Raw genomic sequence first — 19,802 nt, forward strand, 5'->3', positions numbered from 1 at the left:
TTTTATATATAATAATACCAAATACATTTATGTCATCTATTATTATCTATGATATAACCACCCCTAGGTTATGGCCTAGGCCATGGGGATGGCCTCCTACCCCACGTTTTTCTCTTTTGTTTTGTTTTTGGGGATATAAAAAAAGGCGATGGGAAGGTTGGGTTGAATACCGTCGAATATACAACGTCTTTCCTGATTGGCTGTATTTTCTATGGCATGGTATAAAACAACGTTCATAATGAACTTCCTACAAGTCGTTTCCACCGAGAACCTTCGGTCTTCATCGGCTTTAAACATGGCAGAAAAAAAAACGTGTTTTTAACGATTAATAAAAGCTGTTAGAACAAAACATTAAAAAAAAAAAAACACTTGTTTTTTTTTTCTGTTATGTAACGCGCTCTTATTGTGTCTGCTATTATTGCATAACTTTATATATTTCTAAACGTTTTTTGCTCTTCATAATCCTTCATTTTGACAGATTTTTGCTAAGGACAAAGCTGAAAACACTTAACCTTGAATCTGTCATCGGCCTTGGCCTGCATTCTTCTCAACTGTAAGCTAGTCAATACGTTAATTAATACTTAGTTATATATGGGTCAATGCGTCCGCCGCCCCCGCTAAGATTTTTCTGAATTTTAAAAAGAGATTTACTCTTTAATGCTGAACCTTTCAGTAGCTGTTCATTCATTGCTTGCATAAAATATGTAAACTATGTGTCCATGATTTTTACGTTGCATACATAACAAAATTTTACATTCTATAAGCATTTTGGCTTGATCTTCTATCATTTTCCGTTGTTTCCCGACTTTCTTAGAAAAATGGCTGAAATTCAAGAAAGCGGATCCAAGATGGCGGCTTTAATGACTTCATCTGACTTCACAGCCAACAAAAATGTTGTCATTTTGTAGAGTATTCTAAGGGCTTTCTAATCAGTGCAAAAAAGTTTCGCTGAGCATTAGCAGAACGAAAATCTTACGGGTCCACCACTCCCACCCCCGTACTACGGTGGGGGTATGAATTGCTAACTAACTAAGTAACTAACTGACTAACTAACTAATTAACTAACTAACTAACTAACTAACTAACTAACTTACTAACTTACTATGATTGCTAACTGCTCAACCTCTATCGCAGGCTTTTTATCACTCATGTGACTACTTTTTAAACGCTTCCAGTAACCGTCCCGGGTACCCGTCTCAGGGGTTTTGTTTACAAAAAAGGCCTTAAAATAAGGTCCAGTGATACAGTGCATTGCAGAACACTTCGTTGTTGAGTCCGCTAGTTGTTGAGAGATGTGTAATTTGCAAGAGAAATAAATCCGTTCATTATTATTATTATTATTATTATTATTATTATTATTATTATTATTATTATTATTATTATCATTATTATTATTATTACTATTATTATTATTAACTCTCCCCGATATCACCGACCTACTGGCGCCACTTGAGCGTGCAATAACTGAAGTGCTGATTCCCGCCATCACAGACCACCAAGTCTCTACAGACGAACGCAGCTTACTCGCACTTCCAGTACGTATGGGGGGACTGGGCCTCGCAAATCCATCAGAATCGTCGTCTCTAGAATACGAGGCGTCGGTCACTGTCACAGAACCCCTGGTACAGCGTATTGTGGCTCAAAACCATCAACCTCCAGATGCGGCAGATATGCGCTCCGCAATATCTCACGCGGGAGCTAAGAAAAACGAGTTCCTTAAGGGGAGGGAAGAGACAGTTAAGAACAGTCTATCTCCAAGATCTCTCTGAGAGCGGCAGAGCTAGCATCGGAGAAAGGGGCCTCGAGCTGGCTCACTGTGATACCCATAAAAGATCAGGGTTATGATCTTAACAAGCGTGAATTCAGGGACGCCGTTAAGATGCGGTACAACTGGGAGATTTCCGACCTACCAAAGTCATGCGTGTGCGGAGATATATTTGATATAGACCATGCAATGATATGCAAGAGGGGTGGTTTTATTATACAGCGACACAATGAGCTTCGAGACCTTGAAGCGGACCTACTCAGCACTGTCTGCAACGATGTCGAGGTGGAGCCAGTCCTCCAACAAATAACCGGAAAGACACTGAACAGGGGCGCAAACAGAGCTCCCGACGCCCGTTTGGATATACACGCCAGAGGTTTCTGGGAGAGACAGAGATCTGCATTCTTTGATGTCAGGGTATGCCACCCAAATGCAGGCTCTTACCTCGAACAGAATCCTGAACAGATCTATAGGCAACATGAGAGTGAGAAGAAACGACAGTATGCTGACCGGGTCATGGAGGTTGAACAGGGAACATTTACACCATTAATCTTCAGCAGTACAGGCAGAATGGGAACAGAATGTAAGATCTATCACAAACGCTTAGTTGAGTTGCTATCTACTAAGAAAGGAGAAAGCTATGCGAATACCATGCAATGGGTGAGAGCAAGAGTCTCCTTTGCTCTGATACGCTCGGCCTTACTGTGCCTTAGAGGATCAAGATCCATAAGAAGAACACAGGACACTAACAATGTAGAAATTGCAATAGATAACGCAACCGCCCGCCTAACTTAGTTTTATCGAATTTTCATATTTTTATTTATTTATTTATTTATTTATTTATTTATTTAGTTTTTCGATTATGTTTTAGATTCATATTTCGCTATTATATATTATTAATTACTCTGTAAATAGACAACCAAAAATAAGTCGTATTTGTAATGTATGCTCAAATTTAAGTCAGAATGTATTTTAAGCTATTGTAAATATTTTAGAAATAGGGTTTAATTATTATTATTATTATTATTATTATTATTATTATTATTATTATTATCATTATTATTATTTTCATTTTTTTTATATTTCAGGATTATAAAGAATCGAATTGCAAAAACACTAAAATTCCAGAAGTGCACAATATACCTGTTAGTATAAAAAGAAAATAAAAAAGATATTAGGTTTACAGGCGTTAGTTAAGAAAATTTCTCAAACTCATTAATTATTCATGAGCTGATGACCCAATCAGCTCGCATCAATTGGGTCAGGTGCATGTATGTTGATATCCAATAAACATACCGATCAAGACACGGTAGATTAGTTCAAAAACTGATCAAGACACTGATCAAGAAACTTGAATTTTAATCAGTCTTAATTATAATTCTAAATACAGCATTTTTCCCGCTTAAATCATTGCTTACAATAACAATACAGCAACATATTATTCCTTCTTACACATCGTTACATTAATTAATGTGAAGCCCTTCTCGAACGCCATTCTTCATCTCGGCATCTAAGCAACGTCGGAAAAGGACAAACCTTCAAAAAATAACACACAAAATTAAAGTCCTGAAGCAGTGCATTTTAAATTACTAACCAATTCGGTCTAAAAGTTGTCTAGTACCTTTTGTCACTAGCGTCCAGAGGATTCAAAGCTTTTGATCCATTTTTCTCCTCCAAATAACGCTTGAGGGCACAAATGATACCATAAACAGACTTGGGAGGGTATCTTTCACCGGACTTTTTAGCTACCTCCATCACATATTTTGACAACCAATAGTTCAGCGACAGAGCGTCCATTCCAGCAATATCTGCACTCACAGCGGTAACCTTGTGTAAATCGTAGTCCTTGAAGAGACCGCCACAATCTAATAAAAAACAGACAATAGCCTATTGAGCACACCTACTAATTGCCTATTCTTCGAAAAAAAATTATCATGCTAGTTTGAGAAGCCAGCTCAAAAACTCGTGCTTCGTTTTTCATCAGGGGTTCCAAACACCTCGAAACAATAAAATCACTCCGCCTTCGGCGTCGTGCTTTCATCTGTTTCTCGGTGTTTGGAACCCCTGATGAAAAACGCGCACTCGATTTTGATCTATTACGTCAAAAATGATTCTGAAAATGAGTCAGACTGCGTGTTTAGTTCCAGTTTTTTCTTACGTTCCGGTTTTCTCTGGTAAGCTTCTCCACTTCCAAAGTCATGGATCACAGTTACGAGAGGTCGCTCCTCAAAAGCATGCTAAATTAAGCCTTCCGCCATTGGTCATATTGGGAATTGTTTAGAAATGAATGTAACAACTTCGAGGAGATGTTAAGAACCCCAAGTACCTTTGAATCTGATTCCCTCGACCATCTCTGCCTTCGTTTACTCAATGATGACGGATCAGTAACTTCAAGCCTTAAGAATATTGCCTTTTAAAGTTCAGAAGTTAGGTAACTGAACTTCTTCAGTCAGGGCTCCCCTTAGCTGCTTCGTCTTTTTGTTCGTAAATCGACCCGTTGTATTGGAAATACGTGGATCTTAAGCCAGAGTTTAGAAGTTCGGCAATTTGTGTAGCTGTAAGGGTTGTGCGGTCAGCAAGATCAGGGTCATTCCCTTGTTTGCGTAATGCAGCCTTCGCGGCAGCTTCGATCGACACGTTTATTTTCATTTTGAAACGAGTTTAAGTACGCACGTTTTGGAAAGTTGCCAATGTTCCTACAATTTACAAGAAGTCTTAGCTAACGTAATATAAATTCCCTAAGTACAAGGCAACTTAAAGTAAACCGAGTCATCCAACCATTTCGCTTGTGTATCAAAGTATGGATTCAAGGCGCGCTTCCTTTTTTTAAAGTATACTTATATCTCTGTCATCTATACACTATTCAAGGATACGCTTACTACTAATATTAGAAAATAGAGGGGGACACTTACTTCTACTCCTTATCTATGCTTTCTCCCAGGAATACCGATAGCTCCGATTCAGCAGCTATCGACGTCGGTGATATCCAAGATACTCTTAGAGAATTCTTCATTTCCGCACTCCTAACTTCGGGATTCAAACAAAAGAGTGACAAACAATACACATATATACCATGTCCGTTGGGAACATTTACAGATCCTTCGACTTCAAGATGCCAAAATTGCCTTCCAGGTAACGTTTAGCATTTTCTTCTGTTCTGGTGAGATGTGAGATGTGAGTTACATACATACATACATACATACATACATACATACATACATACATACATACATACATACATACATACATACATACATACATACATACATACATACATACATACATACATACATACATACATACATACATACATACATACATACATACATGACTTTATTTCCTCTCGAATTTTAGAATAGCTTTTAATATAATATTTATATTGTAGCCAATATCTTCGAGAAAAAAATAATAATAATAATAATAAAGTGTAAATGTAAAATATAAAATGTGAAAATAATGTAATGTAAATGTTCATTTAACACTGATGATGACCTTCGAGTCGATAACGTTTTGTTTTTAAGAACTTTAATAACTTTTATCTCTTTTTAGCCTTTTTAAAATTATTTTATGAGCAACATTATGACAATAGTAAATGTGTCTAAACAAAAGTTTCCATTTTTGAGTTGTTAACTTAGTGATCAGGTCTCAGCAGAGGCGAGGGTAGAGTTGTGATGCAAACCGTGCTTCTTTTCAAATGTAAAGTATTCCGTTGTCATGCTTACTAGTTTCTAATCTTTATCATCACAAGGTCAACCAAAACCTCGGCTTCTTACAAAAGCTCGGTTGCATTTCACATAACCGTGGAATGGTCTATTAATGTGTGATAAGTTCTGAAACATAAGCTATTCTAATGAAAATTTATGTTCTTAAAGTCTCGTTAGAAGATATCTGTCAGTTTTGCCTGTATAGGACTCATTACTGTGGTAAAATGTATTTTGTATATGAGGTTATTTTTGCTCTATATGGATTTTATCCTTAGATGTGACAAAGATCGACACTTTCTTAGTGTTACAAGGATGTTAAGTCGTTTGTATTTAGTACTGTAGGTTAAGCATTCAGCAGAGTCCCAGTTAATTTTGGAGTTAGTAAGTCTATGGTGTTCAGACGCTCACAGGTGAGTGTCTCCTGTAGAAAACACGGTCTTCAAACTAGTTGTGCACGTTTTGTCAAAGTCTTTTAGTCGTATATTTTTGGCAAGTCAGTTTTAGGATGATTGGTCCAGTAATCTGTCAGTATGCGTCGGTTTTATGCTGATGAGTTTTTTGGGCGAAAAGACACTTGATTCTGCCCCCCCCCCCCACCCTCCCCCCAACCTCGTAATGTCCAGAATATTTAAGCAATCACAATGAAACTTAAAGGATATAGCCGCCATCTTGGACTTCAATTTTTTACCAAAACGTCAGAAAACCGCTAGAAATTACTGAAAAGTACTCAAAATCTGTAAAACAGTGCAAAATACGTAAATTAGTGAAAATAATTGCATTAAGGTTAATTTCAATTAATAGGAACACCAAAATTACAAATTTGGGAATCATTTCTGTTAAAATCCCGCAGTGTTTGGTATAATCTTGAAAAAGTTACAAGCGTCTCCATTATAATGTAGACACGCTTTCTAAATGATATTTTTTTGTAATATCTTCACTGAAACAAGGAGCTAATCAGTTCATTTTCACTAGCATCAAGTTAGACGATAATCCAAAATTGCGATTTCTCAAACAAACGACTTTTAAAAAGTAATCTATTTATGAGTCTGTTTCAATTGCCGCAGCGATGTTATACCTTACACTGACCCATTATCCACACCTTCCAGGGCTAATACGCTTAAAACCTAAGTGTAAAGTTCTTAAAAATCGAAGACTTCCATCTCGTCTTCTTAAATAATTTAGGGTTCCTTGTGCGCTCACTGGTCGAAACTATGGTCGATGGGAGTATAGACCATAAAACTGACGTAAATTTTAATGCAGCGTAAGATAAATTTAGAACAGCTAGAGTAAATGTCGCGAACTTTATCAAGAAATAGAAGCTGGCGTGTAACGAAACTTGAGCTGGAACTTTTAGGAGGAAATTTCACTACATTTGTTGGCTTAAAGTGGAAAAAAAATTGCGAGCTGTCACCGTACCGATTTTCTAATTCGCCTGTAAATTTTCCATCATATTGCATGGAGTAAATCGATCACACTTTTCCAAAGTCTAAAGTCCTTGATAGTTCACCACTAAATTTCTCCAATACTGATTTGTTTAAATTGATCATGTGACACGATAGTGTTTGTCCACGGCGGGCACTATTTTAACAATAGAGTGTTTCTGTCGAGGAACTATCGGCTGATAGTTGCCCCGCGGAAATTTGATGTTCTTAAAACAAATATTAGCCCGAGAAGCGAAGCTTCGAGGGCAAATATGCTAGTTTTAAGAACATCGAATTTCCAAGGGGCAACTATCAGACCGATAGTTCCGAGACAGAAACACTCTATTGTCTTTATTGTTCACCACTAAATTTTCTTCCGCGCGCACATACGAAAACAAGCATCGTGAATTATTTTTACTTTTGGGGATAAAAAACTCAAGTTAAAAGCCGAAATTTGACAAACGAAACAAAACCAGACGAGAAACCCACTAAATGCAGTGAATTTGGTTAGGTTTTTTTGTTTGCAGGCACGCTTGTTTACAAAAAAAAGGCACGGGGGCGCTCGGGAGGGCACTATGGGCTGATAGTGCCCTCCGGCGCGCGGGCACTATCGCGTCACGTGTTCAATTTAAACCAATCAGAATCGGAGAAAATTTAGTGGTGAACTATAACAGTCCTTATAGCTCACCACTGAATTTTCTCCGATTCTGATTGGTTTAAATTGAACACGTGAAGCGATTGTTTTAAGAACATCAAATTTCCGCGGGGCAACTATCAGCCGATAGTTCCTCGACGGAAACACTCTATTGTTAAAATAGTGCCCGTCCGAGAAAAATGCTCTGATGGATAGTGTTCGTCCGTGATTTTTTTTTATAAACATTCAAGGCTACAGACCGAAATACCCCATAAATTTTACCTTAAAACAGAATAATTAGGTAAAATCAGAGCTGGGATAGGATCGACCCAATTTCATTATAAAAACATATAGTAAAGCTAAATTACCATCAATCATTCTCCACATACTTCTACTAAAACGTAGATTCCTTAATATTTCTCTTTTCAGGAGGCTTTTACTCTGACGCCGTCGGATACGTGGGGAAAAGCTGCAAGAAATGTCCAAATGATTCTTTTGTTGCGTATGAAAAAACACCAGGAAAACAACTACAGGATTGTAAATCTTGTCCCCTAGGTAAACGATTCGCTGGTCAATTGATGTAAATGCCTAATTACTAGGCTTTACTAAAACACAAATGAATTTCTATATACCTATCCATGAGGGAGAGGTGGGAAAGAGGTGGAAATAAGTCGAATCCCGGCAAAGTACTAATATCATGTCAACGTATGATCTCTGGGAACCTTACCACCGCAAAACGCTTCGAGAATTCAATGTTAGCATGCTGAAGACTATCAGTAGAAATCATTCGATATGCGTTAAGCACTGTCATGGAGCAGTGGTAATAGCTTGAGTGTGGTAGAAGCATCATGTTTTTTTGCAAAATTAGAATACGTGTAAAACTACGTTCTACAAAATTTATATTGAGTCGAACGCTGAGCAATATCAAAAGGAAAATAATTTTTAGATTACATAATACTCGAAGATCAACATCAACCTCAATTATATAATACCAGTTACTATCTGTTAAACGGAACTGGGCAACCCTTTATCTCATTAGGCCGCAAGGAACCACATTTAAATATCAACAGCATTCTTTATCATTTATATTGCCAATTTATCTCCATCATTTTGACTGCAAAATAAGGTAAAACAAAAATAGGCAGAACTGTGTTGTATGTATTCATTGCTTTTAAACAATCCAAAACAACCAAAAGCAACACTGGTGATAGTTCCTCATGTTCGCTGACTGTCATAATTGTTCACCAAGTTGTCATGTTGTTGACCTGAACTCAGTACTCTTGCAAGTTTTTAACAGCACCTTCATCGGTGCAATTTAGTAACAATCTAACCACCATGTGCTCTCCTGAATTTTATATAATGCATCATAAATTGTTCTAGGAATTACGCGCGACATGTTTGGTTAGGTTAACTTCATTATAGCTCTGTAAAGCACGCCGCTGACGTCACGCGCGCGCTTTATCGGGTTATAATGCACGCAGCTTACGTCACGAGTTTGAGCGCGGGTAATTTCTTAACATTTTATACTATGTAGAATACTATGTACTTTTCTTGTGTTCTTAAAAGTTCCCGCGTGCTTATATTACTCAACAATGCACTCGGGTGCGTTTTTTTTTATTCCCTTACTAATGTTATATGTTTGGGGAAAATGCACTATTTTGAATACCAGGTTCTTGTTGGTCTTTTCTTTTGTTTTTCTTTTTTTTCTTCTGGTTGGTCTTGTCTTTTCTCGGACTTCTGTGGAAGTAGCTTGGCAGCCTGTGGTACGAAATGTCAGATTCAAAATCCGTATTTTCCATCCTAACGCAAGAATTGCATGATTTATTGTTTAATCAGAGTCCAGATTTAAATCGATGTTTTAATAGGTCATTTAGCACAATATCTACTAGCCATGATTTCAAGAATTTTTTGAGGAGGTAAATAAGCTCTTTTGTTCACTCTTCTATAACGGTCTCAGAATTGTTTATTATCACTCACTTACTGCTGTTTGTCGTAGCTAACAACCATGTGACATTTGAATGAATAAAAAAATTAATAAGCAGCCAAAATGAACGGCCGGGTACTAAAGAGGGGTATGGTATCTGGTAGATTCAAAGACGATTTGTCCTCAAAACGTACACGTATGACAAAAAAAATAGAAATATGGAATTGGTAAAGATTTAAAATTCATGCGAAATATAATAGAAACTTGTAAGGCAGGTTTTGAGCTGCTTTTCAATGGATATAAAAGTCACATTTTGTTATGCAAAAAATCTGTCATTTAGGATTTGTCTTTTGTTTTGCATGACGTATGATCAGACAACTTCAATTTCTGTAGTTATTGACTAGGTCCCACGTTAAAACTGTAAGTGCCTCGTCCAAGTTCATTTTCAGTCTTAAATGAATGACGAAAGCACCATTGATTATTACCACTGATCAATTTCTGTGTACTATTATTGGAGAAAACATACACGTGGTATATATCCTTCGCTCTATTCTATAGAAAAGTAGTAAGAAATTGATTATCGCTGTAGGTGTTTGCTATTTACCGACAATGACGCGCGTTGTAAAAAAAATTATCCACGAGTACTAAAATAAATAAATCCTTTTTGGCGTCTTGGTATATTGGAGGTTAACGCCCTTGGCTGAAAAAGTGAATTCAAAATTTCACAGTTTTCCTCGAAGTCTAGCTTTTCAGCCAAATGTTCGGCCTCGGACATTATACTCCAATATACTAGTCGTCTGAAGGGATTTAGGTACTATTTATGCCTTACGACTACACTGAGGGAAAATTAAACTTGTAACGAAAACTAAAAAGTCTATTAGGACGTTGATATAATAAAGCAAAGTGAGTCTCCAGTTACATTTTTTTTTAAAAAAGTCATATTAATAAGTCATTTTTTTCTTCGTCAGGGACTGAAACTGACTTCTTTGCAGGAAATCGGGCTTGTACATGCTTGGAGGGACAATATCGAACACACATGTTCAGAGGTTGTTTCAAATGTGGCCAAGGTGGACTACAATGCCAAAATGATTATGCATCTTTGAAGTATGGTTATTGGTGGGAATGGCGGAACGAGACACACAAAGATCGCTACAACGTTTTTATTAAAAATCTCCTGGCACCTACACCAGCTATGGATGTTTTCCATGTGGAACACCCATATCCGATACCAACGCCTTATAAGTGCCTAACAGAAGATTCGTGTAAGGGTGGCCTAGATTCCCCGTGTGAGAATGGATACGAAGGTCCACTCTGCAGTGTTTGCAGTTCCGGATACTATAAACAGTTGAACATTTGCACACAATGCCCATCAAAGAAGTTGATTGTAGGCCAGCTATCTATAATTCTGGCCATTCTCTTGATTATCATTGCCGTTTCGGTGTGGACGGGAAGAAGACGCATTAAGAATGACGCAGAAAGCTTTCTAATAGACAGGTTTTTCTCGAAGATTAAGATCGTGGTTGGCTTTTATCAAGTCACCTATGGCTTGCTGGAAGTTTTTTCCTACATCAAATGGCCAGGTTCCCTTGAAGTTATCGCTAAGTATTCTGGATTTCTCCAGTTGAATTTACTGCAAATAACTCCAGTCCAATGTCTTTTACCTGGATTACGCTTAGATGCCTTTGGAAGCCTCTTTGCATTGATGGCAATGAATGCTGCTGCCATTGTCTTTTCCTGCATCGCTCTTGGAATTCACAAAATAATCATTTTAAGAAATCGTGGTCTAGAGGACGTTAAAAAGACAGAAAGAATATCTCGGTCAAAGGAGACTGTATACAGGAATTTGTTTTTCTTCCTGTACGTGACGTACCTCAGCACGTGTTCCAAGACAGCCGTTGTCCTGCCACCTGCTTGCAGGAAACTTTGCCGAGACGACCACGAAGAGTTTTGTTCCAAGTACTTGAAAGCAGATTACAGTGTACCATGCCAAGGACAAAAGTACAATCATTTCCTTGTTGTGGCTTACATTTCTACCGCCTATATTTTTGCACTTCCTGTTGCCTCATTCATTGCCCTTCGAAAAGCACGATTAACCCCGGAAGAAGCAAAGAAAGCCCAGAATACGGCCAACAACAAAGAAATGATATCTGGATTGCGCTTTCTCTTTGAAAATTACAAAAACCGTTCGTGGTATTGGGAACTGATCGAAATGACTCGTAAAGTTATCCTGACATCTGGTCTAATTCTGGTAGGACAAGAGAGCAGGTCCTACATTGGCTTGGCGTTGGTCATCGCTGGGATGTACGGGATTCTCTTCGCTTGGGTCAAACCCTTGCAAGACGAGACCGAGAATACATTGATGACGATGTCGCTTGCCGTTACTGTTGTCAACTTGGTTGTTGGAGCAGTGAGTAAAATTCCAGCAGAGAATGTTACATGGATTGGCCCAGATACTGATGCCCTTGTGTTCAACATGTTGGTGTTAGCAGCAAATTGTTTGGTGACTGGCCTTCTTGTCGGTAAGATACTCAGTTAACCCTATTCAGACCGGGCTTTTTTGGACCTTCTCAGACCGGGGGGGGGGCTTCGGAAACCCCCCCTATGTAACTTCCAGAATATTTAACCAATCACCATGAAACTTATAGGATGTATTGTACGTACGAAACTCTTTCCTTTGGTATACGTCACGTGGGATAGTGACGTCACATCACGTGACAATTACATCATGATGTCAAAACAGCCGCCATCTTGGATCCGCCATCTTGGATTTCAAAATTTTTCCAAAATGCGAAAAAACCACCCAAAATCACTGCAAAGTACTCAAAATGAATAAAAATGTGCTTTAAACCAGTAAAAATGTAAAAATAATTCCATTTAAGTTGATTTTTATTAACAGAAACACGCAAAATTACAAATTTGGGAAAACATGCCTGTCAAAATGCCGTTGCCATGGTGATGTCAAGTTCCTGACACATCATCCAACCCTACCAAATTGTTGCCAGATAAATTTTAGGAAAACTCAGAAAGTTTGGCAGCGTTTGGTTAAATCTTAAAAAAGTTATAAAAGTTCAAAGTCAGCGCGGGCCTCAAAAGCCCCCCCCCCCCCGGTCTGAATAGGGTTAAAGTTAAAAAAAAAAAGTTCTGGGAAGTTGTGTAAATAAACCTGAAATGGAGGGGAGAATTGGGACAGAAAGACATGCTACTTATCCTTATAGTGGTGCACCCGATACCGTAAAGAAATGTTCCAATAATCCTGTGACAACATTTAATAACACATTAAAAACATATTATATAAACTAAACAAGAAAAACATTGAAACGTAGATAAGGTTCAAAACTTAACATAAGACCAAATATCAAATATTACAGGAAATGACACAAACATTGCACCTAATTTTACGAGAAAAATATATTTTCAGTTTTTGAGCTAAATTGTTTCTCCCTTTCTGTAAGTTCTTTGCCGGTCTTCGTCGATTTTTACCTCCATGCATTTCGTGTACATGTTTATGATTCGCTCTTCCTCTTTGCCCTACATTGATTTTTTTTGTTTTTTTTGGTAACTCTTAGAGTTCTATAAGGGTATAAAAATGCGCTCGAACTGTGCACACTACAGAAAATGATAATAAAAAATACCTTCGATTAATCGCAGCCCATTAATTTGAGGAGAAGCCCAAAGTAGTGCCGGGACGTCGATTTCAAGTTTTGAGCAAAACACAGGCCTGAAGCGTGGTACGGTTATACCACGAAAAGACGCCGTAAGCAAAAGTATAGGGGGATCGCGATTTTATTAAACATTGTTGTGAGTTGAGCTTTTTGAGCAATCTGTTCTGCCTCAAAATAAATTGTCCTGCCATGATCATATTTGTTGCGAAGCAAGACATCCAGTTTTCCTTGAGTTATTTAAATTTATTTTACTTTACTGTATTTTTAACAGTTTTGCCGCTAATTTGCTAGAATGGAAACATTATTCTGAACTATAGTAAAAAACGAAACGAGGGACTCCGATACATATGTACATGTATCAATATGATTTTTACTATTTTAAAATAAGGCAAACGAGTATTCTGCAATGAAAAAAGAATGAAAGAATGAACTTTATTAAAATGTCGTAGTCTTTAGCTGTTAGGCTAATTGGGGACACTAGAATAATTTTAAAAATATAAAATTAAAAATCGTTTTCAGTCTAAAAAAAATATCATGCTAGGTTAAAAAAAAACATAAGAAACATAACTTTAGTCCATATAACGTTGATGTTTCAAGATACCTGTCTTTTTGTATAACCACTTCAAAAAGGAGACCACTGTATAGTTAGCAAGGGGTTTTTAACAACGGCGAGACTTGGGCAAAAAATAATCGGTGGTAACGAAATTAACTGTTTCGCAAGTGAGAGTTCGTAGTTTATGTTGAAGGGGAACCATGATGATTTTTTTTTTCTCTTGCAAATTTTGGAAGTCCCCCTTGTTATTTGTTTTTGATTTTGTTTTTTAGCATATCTCACAATGGCAGGCAAAATTTTATGACCCCAACCCCTTCCAACCAAAACAAATCTCGAAAATGACAAAAGCAAGACATTTTAGTATATAAGCAAAAATTTATCCATTCTGATTGGCAATTCATATCAAACCAGTGAAAAAATTGTAATTTCATAATTTTATGTTCGATAATTTTACTACTAAATGGTCATAAACTTTACAATATCAAACAAATGAGCATAAAGAAAAGGATAAATCACATAATCGATGCAGTCTTTTGAAAATGACCATTTGTCATGTATTCCATATATTTTAGTTTTAATACACGGATTTTTATTATTTCACACAAAATCATACACTATTACACACTATTTACAGAAAATACAAAAGAAGGGAAATATATCAATAACAAGAGCAAAAATTGTGCTCAGTGACTTAAGAAGAGGAAACCGGTCTGAAGCCCGGTCTGAATAGGGTTAACCCTATTCAGACCGGGTTTCTTTGGACCTTCTCTGACCGGAGGGGGGGGGGGGGGGCTTCGGAAGCCCCCGTATGTAATTTCCAGAATATTAAAGCAATCACAATGAAACTTACAGGATGTATTGTATGTCCGAACATCTTTCTTTTGGTATACGTCACGTGAGATGATGACGACACATCACGTGACAATTACATCATGATGTCAAAACAGCCGCCATCTTGGATCTGCCATCTTCGATTTCAAAAATTTTTCAATAATGCCAAAAAACCACCCAAAATTACTGCAAAGAATACAAAATCAATAAAGTTGTAGTTAAAAACCGTAAAAGGTGAAAAAATTACATTACAGTTAATTCATATTAATAGAAACATGAAAATTACAAATTTGGGAAAGCATGCCTGTCAAAATGCCGTTGCCATGGTGATTTCAAGTTCCTGATACAACAATCTATCCTACCAAATTATTTCCAGATAAATTTTACAAAAATTCGCCAAGTTTGGCATTGTTTAGGTGAATCTAAAAAAGTTATAAGCGTTCAAAGTCAGCGCGGGCCTCAGACCTCCCCGGTCTGAATAGGGTTAAAAGGTATAGTGTATATTGCTTGCAAAAGGAAGTGTAAGAATTTTTTTTTTTTTTAAATTTGTTGGAATAGTTTCCCAAAGTTTTGATGAAATAAAAGAGAAAGTAAAGGTCCCGTAGTTATTATTTCCTCTTGACCAATGAAAATTCAAGTTAGAGGCACATCTGGTACTGTAGGTATGAACTTCAAAGGCTTGAGTAAGGGCTCTATGGAATATTGTTGAGAAGTTTGTTTAGTCATTCGAAATTTTATGAGTAAAGGGAGCCTATGAGGAAACGGATGGTGGTGCCTAATAGATAGTGCTCGTTTTCTATTGGTCTGCCAAAGTATTGAAAAACTGTTTAGTAAAACTGACCTTCCGTCCCCGCTAAAGATTTAACAAATCGACCACATTTTTCTATGGTCTACACTCCTATAGACCGTAGAAACGACGTCAGACAATGTTCAAACGGTAAAGTGGAACCACGAGCCGTCAGGCGAGTGGTTTCACTGCAAAGTTTTGGACATTAAATGGCGTCATTTCTATGGTCTATAAGAGTGTAGAAAATGGAAAAATGTGGTCGATTTGTTTTATACCATAAGAATCTCGAACAAGTATTTATCAAAAGTGATGCCTGAGCGTGAAGAAACTTTGCCAGGAGGACGTAAAAATTCCCGACACATAAAACGACCATGATACAAAAGAAGATGAACAAGAATTCAAAGAATAACAACTTTTATTACCTTTTATTCTCTCGCTGAGTGTGTGCCTTTCGCTAAAAGGAAGCAAGATGATTTTTCCTTCTGAAGATCTTGTTAGCGCTCGTTCACAGAACGTCGACAGTTTGCTGAGTCCGCTGCCGGTTCGCAAGAATCGTTCTTCTCAGTCAGACAAAAAATTCAAAAGCATGGTAAATTTGCTGTCGACAGATCACCTGAGTAGAAGTCCAAATCTGAATTCCGTAAACAAATGCGTCCTTGATTCAAACAAAACAAGATGAAACTCGCTTTCATCTAGGGAATCCAAACTTACACATTTCTAGCCAACACGTGTGCGTGACGTGATCTGACGTCACTTTCATAGTCTATAAACTCATCGACCATAACTTTGGACCAATCAGCGCGCGAGAATTATCTCGGTTAAGGTATAAAATGTTGTCGACTGCTTTAGAAGTGCACTATTCAACAGACATCACTTGCACACTAAAAGGTGAGAAGAGATCAACTGGGCATTATTTTCACAACAAAACATTTTTTTATTAATTTTGGGGAAAAATATAGACGCGCCTCGTCTTGCCTCTTGCTAGTTACGAACCCTGACCTGCATCTCTTCCAGGAAAATGCAGCAACATAGTTTTAATAATAAGCGCTTAGCAACTACATAAATACACTCATTAACAAATAAAATATATGTACAAGGTACAACGGACGTTTTGAAATTCTTTTTTCTCTTTGTTTTTAGTTCAGTATGCTATGCACTTAAAGGATTACTTCCAGCAGTGGCGCAAAAACCCACACTGGTCTTTTTCTTGCTGCCTGGCTTTGCTTCTCCCTTTAAATGATTTGCAAGGGGAAATAAGTGGTATGGCTGCAACAAACGTCCTTAATACCCAGCTAGAAAGTGGGGAATTCGAGATGGTTACGCTGGAAGCAGCTGTAAATGAAAGCGGGGCTGTTGACGTCACTCTCAAAGAAGTCGAACACGCTGAAGACGACAAAATGGACATGAAAGATGACGATCGGCAGGTCACAAAGAAGAGCAACAAAAAAAGGGATCAAGGAACACAAACAGAGCATTTGACGTTCTTGACAGTCGCTGATGTCATGCTGCATAAGCCAATTAAAGAGAAGACTTAAAACTCACTGTTAGTACATCATGCAATAGTTTTCTGTATGCAGATGACGTAATTAGCACTTCCTTTTTTTTAATAGTTATAATAATTATCCCTTACAAACGTTTTATTTATTCTATGGCTTAAAGCACATGTCACTGATAATATAATAATACAGATGATAATAGTAATAATGATATATTTGAAGTATATATACAGGTAGCCCTTCATCTACAAATACCTAACTGAAACTAAATATCTCACCTAAAAATTAATACCTCAAACTTTAATGTAAGTATTTGAATGTGTTTATAATACTGCAGTTGTCAAGATAAGATTGGATTGTTTGAGGAAACAATTGACTCAGGTAGTTCCAATGTCGCTGACTATCGTGACTAAATCAACTTAGTATAACTTGCAGAGGTGAAAATAATGATCGGACATGGTCGAGTAGTTCGGGTTATGACGCTGTATTCAATTCACCGCGCTGGGCAGTTACCAAGCTACATTATTTTTTATCATCAAGGCAAGTAAACATGGCGGTAGTGTGTAAGCAATTTAAGCAATGGACTACATCTGGAATAGAGGCAAAATATGTATAACCAAAGGCATTAGGCGACAAAAGCATTTCAGACAATTTACAAAATATTGAATACATATTATTAATATAATCCGTGCCTTGTGGCACACATGGGCCTTTACAGAGCTTTTTTACCCTTGCCGATCAGCATCGCTAGAAATCGCGGACATTGAAGTCGGCGAAATTTGATGCATCTTACATTAAGCGCTCACGAAACTTGGTAATAGCCGCTGATTCGAAAGCCTGACTTTGGGCTCATATACATCTACGATGATACACAAAAATGCGGCCTACACAGAGATATATTTTGTGAAGTAGGAAAACCACTGGTCAAACATATTGCCTGATAATAAAACTGGAGCAAAAGATCTTTCAAACGATGGCTTTTGCGGCAAAATTGGAGCAAAGGCGGCTGAAATATCGTAGCTCAAAGACAGCGGATTTTGGGATTTCAACGTGGACTGCCGCCGTGTGTTTACAGTATGCGATTTTTTGTGGTTTTCTAACGGTAAAGATACAAATGAAATCTAATCGGAAGGAGATGTAAATCGTTTGGTGAGTTAGATTCATGTATAGTTTTATCAAATCTGCTTGCACATTTTTTCGATCACATTCAGTTTGCCGATAATCCCTGTTTATAAACTTTAAGTTTTCGGTTTTCGCCATACATTCCTCCTCTACGCCTTATAATTTTGGTCTCAAAAACTGTTCGCAGAAAACGTTCATGAATACAAATGAAATTCGAAGTCTGCACTTCAATTCTTGTACAATGTGGTTCTTAATACACCAGTCTATTGTGTTCCGCTTGCACATTTTTACATTTGTTAATTTGTCAAGAAATATTTAATAAAACATTTCATTCTCCATACATTTTCTTTGTAATCCTTGCGTTCGTATCTACGGTCAATGTACCGCAGGACATACTATTCGCGGACTCGGAGGTCCGCGATTTCTAGAGATGTGCTGCTGTCCGCACTTCCTCACGAGCTCCAACCTGCCTCTTCCTTTTCTTTCTCTACTGTACGTTTTCAAGTGGTTTTTGGCCTTCCCCTCCTCCTTTTACCTTCTGGTGCCCAGCTCATAGTAGAATATGAACAATCATTTTCCATCTACAAGGCTTTACTTTCTCACTCAGTCGCTTTATTCCTGATCTTTCTAGTAGCTCTTTGGTACTGACACAGTCTTGCATTCGGATTACGAGAGATTTTTCGTAAGCACCTATTATGGAACACATCCACTGCTTTTTCGCCTCTCTTGTTCATCTTCCATGTCTCAGATGCATAGAGTAACACTGGAACCAGCAGTGTTTTATAGAGCCTCAGTTTTGTTTTTACGCATTGGTCATTTTTACGCATTTTATCACCGATTCACGTCTTGTGTGACAGTGTCACGCAAGTAAGTTAAGCATCGCATGTCTATGATCACAGTGTTATTCATATTTCTTTTCTCAACACTTTTAATTTATGAAAGTCAAAAAACGCATGTTAATGAATAAAACTGCAACAAATCATGTACACATGGGATAAATGAATAGTTACTGAAAGTTGTAGATTAAATCCCCTCTGTAAAATTTGTAAAACGTCGAGTTGGTGGCATCCACCCTTCCCCCCCCTCCAAATTGTGTTATTGAAATGTATTATGTTATATAAAAAAAATGGAACATAAAGGGAAAATTGCTTCAAAAATTGGCAAATTTTAGCAACTATATTTGAAACTACTATTTTTTTGACAGGCCTCAGCTCATGACAACAGATGTCATATGTTAAAATGGAGGTTGTATCAGCAGGATTCACGGCAACGGAGGCAACCGATTGATTTCAGTGTAAAAAGAACGAAATATAAAAAAAAAATAGAAAGGTTTTCCTTAAATAGTTTATTTAGTATAGAATCAAAACATTTTTTTTAGTCATGTAGTTTAAATTAAGGTGGCTTACTACAGTTTTGAAGGGGTATAGGAACCAAACTTTAAAGCGAGGGATTCACAGTAATGCGGATGCGTGACGTGACAGCTTCTAGAATAAATCATTCAGGTCAACACTAAATTCAAAGTAGCGATTGTTTGTTAAATATGAATGACCCCGTCGTTAAACATTGTCATTCGTCGTTCCGCTTAGACAAATTGAAATCAGCTATTTCTCAAGTACCTGTGAGTGATGTTTTGTCAACTGATTAAGGCGTTTGGGCACCGGATACGAAGTCTTGTAAGCGATATCTTGATCGGCCGGCGACAGGACGTTCTCAAGAGTACTTGGACATCGAAAAGATAAACAGATCAATCTGGGGTGGTGCTAAGCGGTCTTGTGTGGCTTTTTAGAAAATTGGAAAACGGCTTTTACAACCTTAGACGAGGTCATGTGACGCCACGAGTTTTGTGCTACGAAGAAAGACAAAAACTGGAGCTCCTTTGCTGGTTATCTATCTATCTTTCTTG

At 37.5% G+C, this 19,802-nt stretch overlaps 2 protein-coding genes across 2 annotated transcripts; one reads left to right on the forward strand and one right to left on the reverse strand.

Annotated features, from left to right (window-relative positions):
* Nucleotides 1-3,228: 3,228 nt before the first annotated feature.
* On the reverse strand, nt 3,229-3,965 carry LOC144664990 (uncharacterized). Its single transcript, XM_078526181.1, has 3 exons — nt 3,924-3,965; nt 3,387-3,652; nt 3,229-3,301 (listed from the first exon to the last, which is right to left on the reverse strand). The coding sequence occupies exons 1-3, from the start codon at nt 3,963-3,965 to the stop codon at nt 3,229-3,231; spliced, it is 381 nt and encodes a 126-aa protein (XP_078382307.1).
* Nucleotides 3,966-4,692: 727 nt separating this feature from the next.
* On the forward strand, nt 4,693-19,582 carry LOC144664991 (uncharacterized). Its single transcript, XM_078526182.1, has 5 exons — nt 4,693-4,897; nt 7,954-8,079; nt 10,417-11,967; nt 16,422-16,824; nt 19,104-19,582. Exons 1-4 carry the CDS (start codon nt 4,693-4,695, stop codon nt 16,814-16,816), a joined length of 2,277 nt encoding a protein of 758 aa, XP_078382308.1. The 3' UTR covers nt 16,817-16,824; nt 19,104-19,582.
* The last annotated feature ends 220 nt before the right edge of the window (nt 19,583-19,802 follow it).

This window comes from Oculina patagonica, chromosome 9, assembly GCF_052425735.1.
Source record: "Oculina patagonica isolate OP01 chromosome 9, crgOcupat, whole genome shotgun sequence".
Classification (NCBI taxonomy): Eukaryota; Metazoa; Cnidaria; class Anthozoa; order Scleractinia; family Oculinidae; genus Oculina; species Oculina patagonica.

Excerpts from the sequence above, each read along its gene's own strand:
- LOC144664990 (XM_078526181.1), bottom strand. The coding sequence starts at position 3,965 with ATGACTTTGGAAGTGGAGAAGCTTACCAGAGAAAACCGGAAC. Across the intron at positions 3,653-3,923 it reads TTACCAGAGAAAACCGGAAC|GCTATTGTCTGTTTTTTATT; the intron begins GTAAGAAAAAAC and ends TGTGCTCAATAG. Across the intron at positions 3,302-3,386 it reads CTGGACGCTAGTGACAAAAG|GTTTGTCCTTTTCCGACGTT; the intron begins GTACTAGACAAC and ends TATTTTTTGAAG.
- LOC144664991 (XM_078526182.1), top strand. The coding sequence starts at position 4,693 with ATGCTTTCTCCCAGGAATACCGATAGCTCCGATTCAGCAGCTATCGAC. Across the intron at positions 8,080-10,416 it reads TTGTAAATCTTGTCCCCTAG|GGACTGAAACTGACTTCTTT; the intron begins GTAAACGATTCG and ends TTTCTTCGTCAG. Across the intron at positions 11,968-16,421 it reads GGTGACTGGCCTTCTTGTCG|TTCAGTATGCTATGCACTTA; the intron begins GTAAGATACTCA and ends CTTTGTTTTTAG.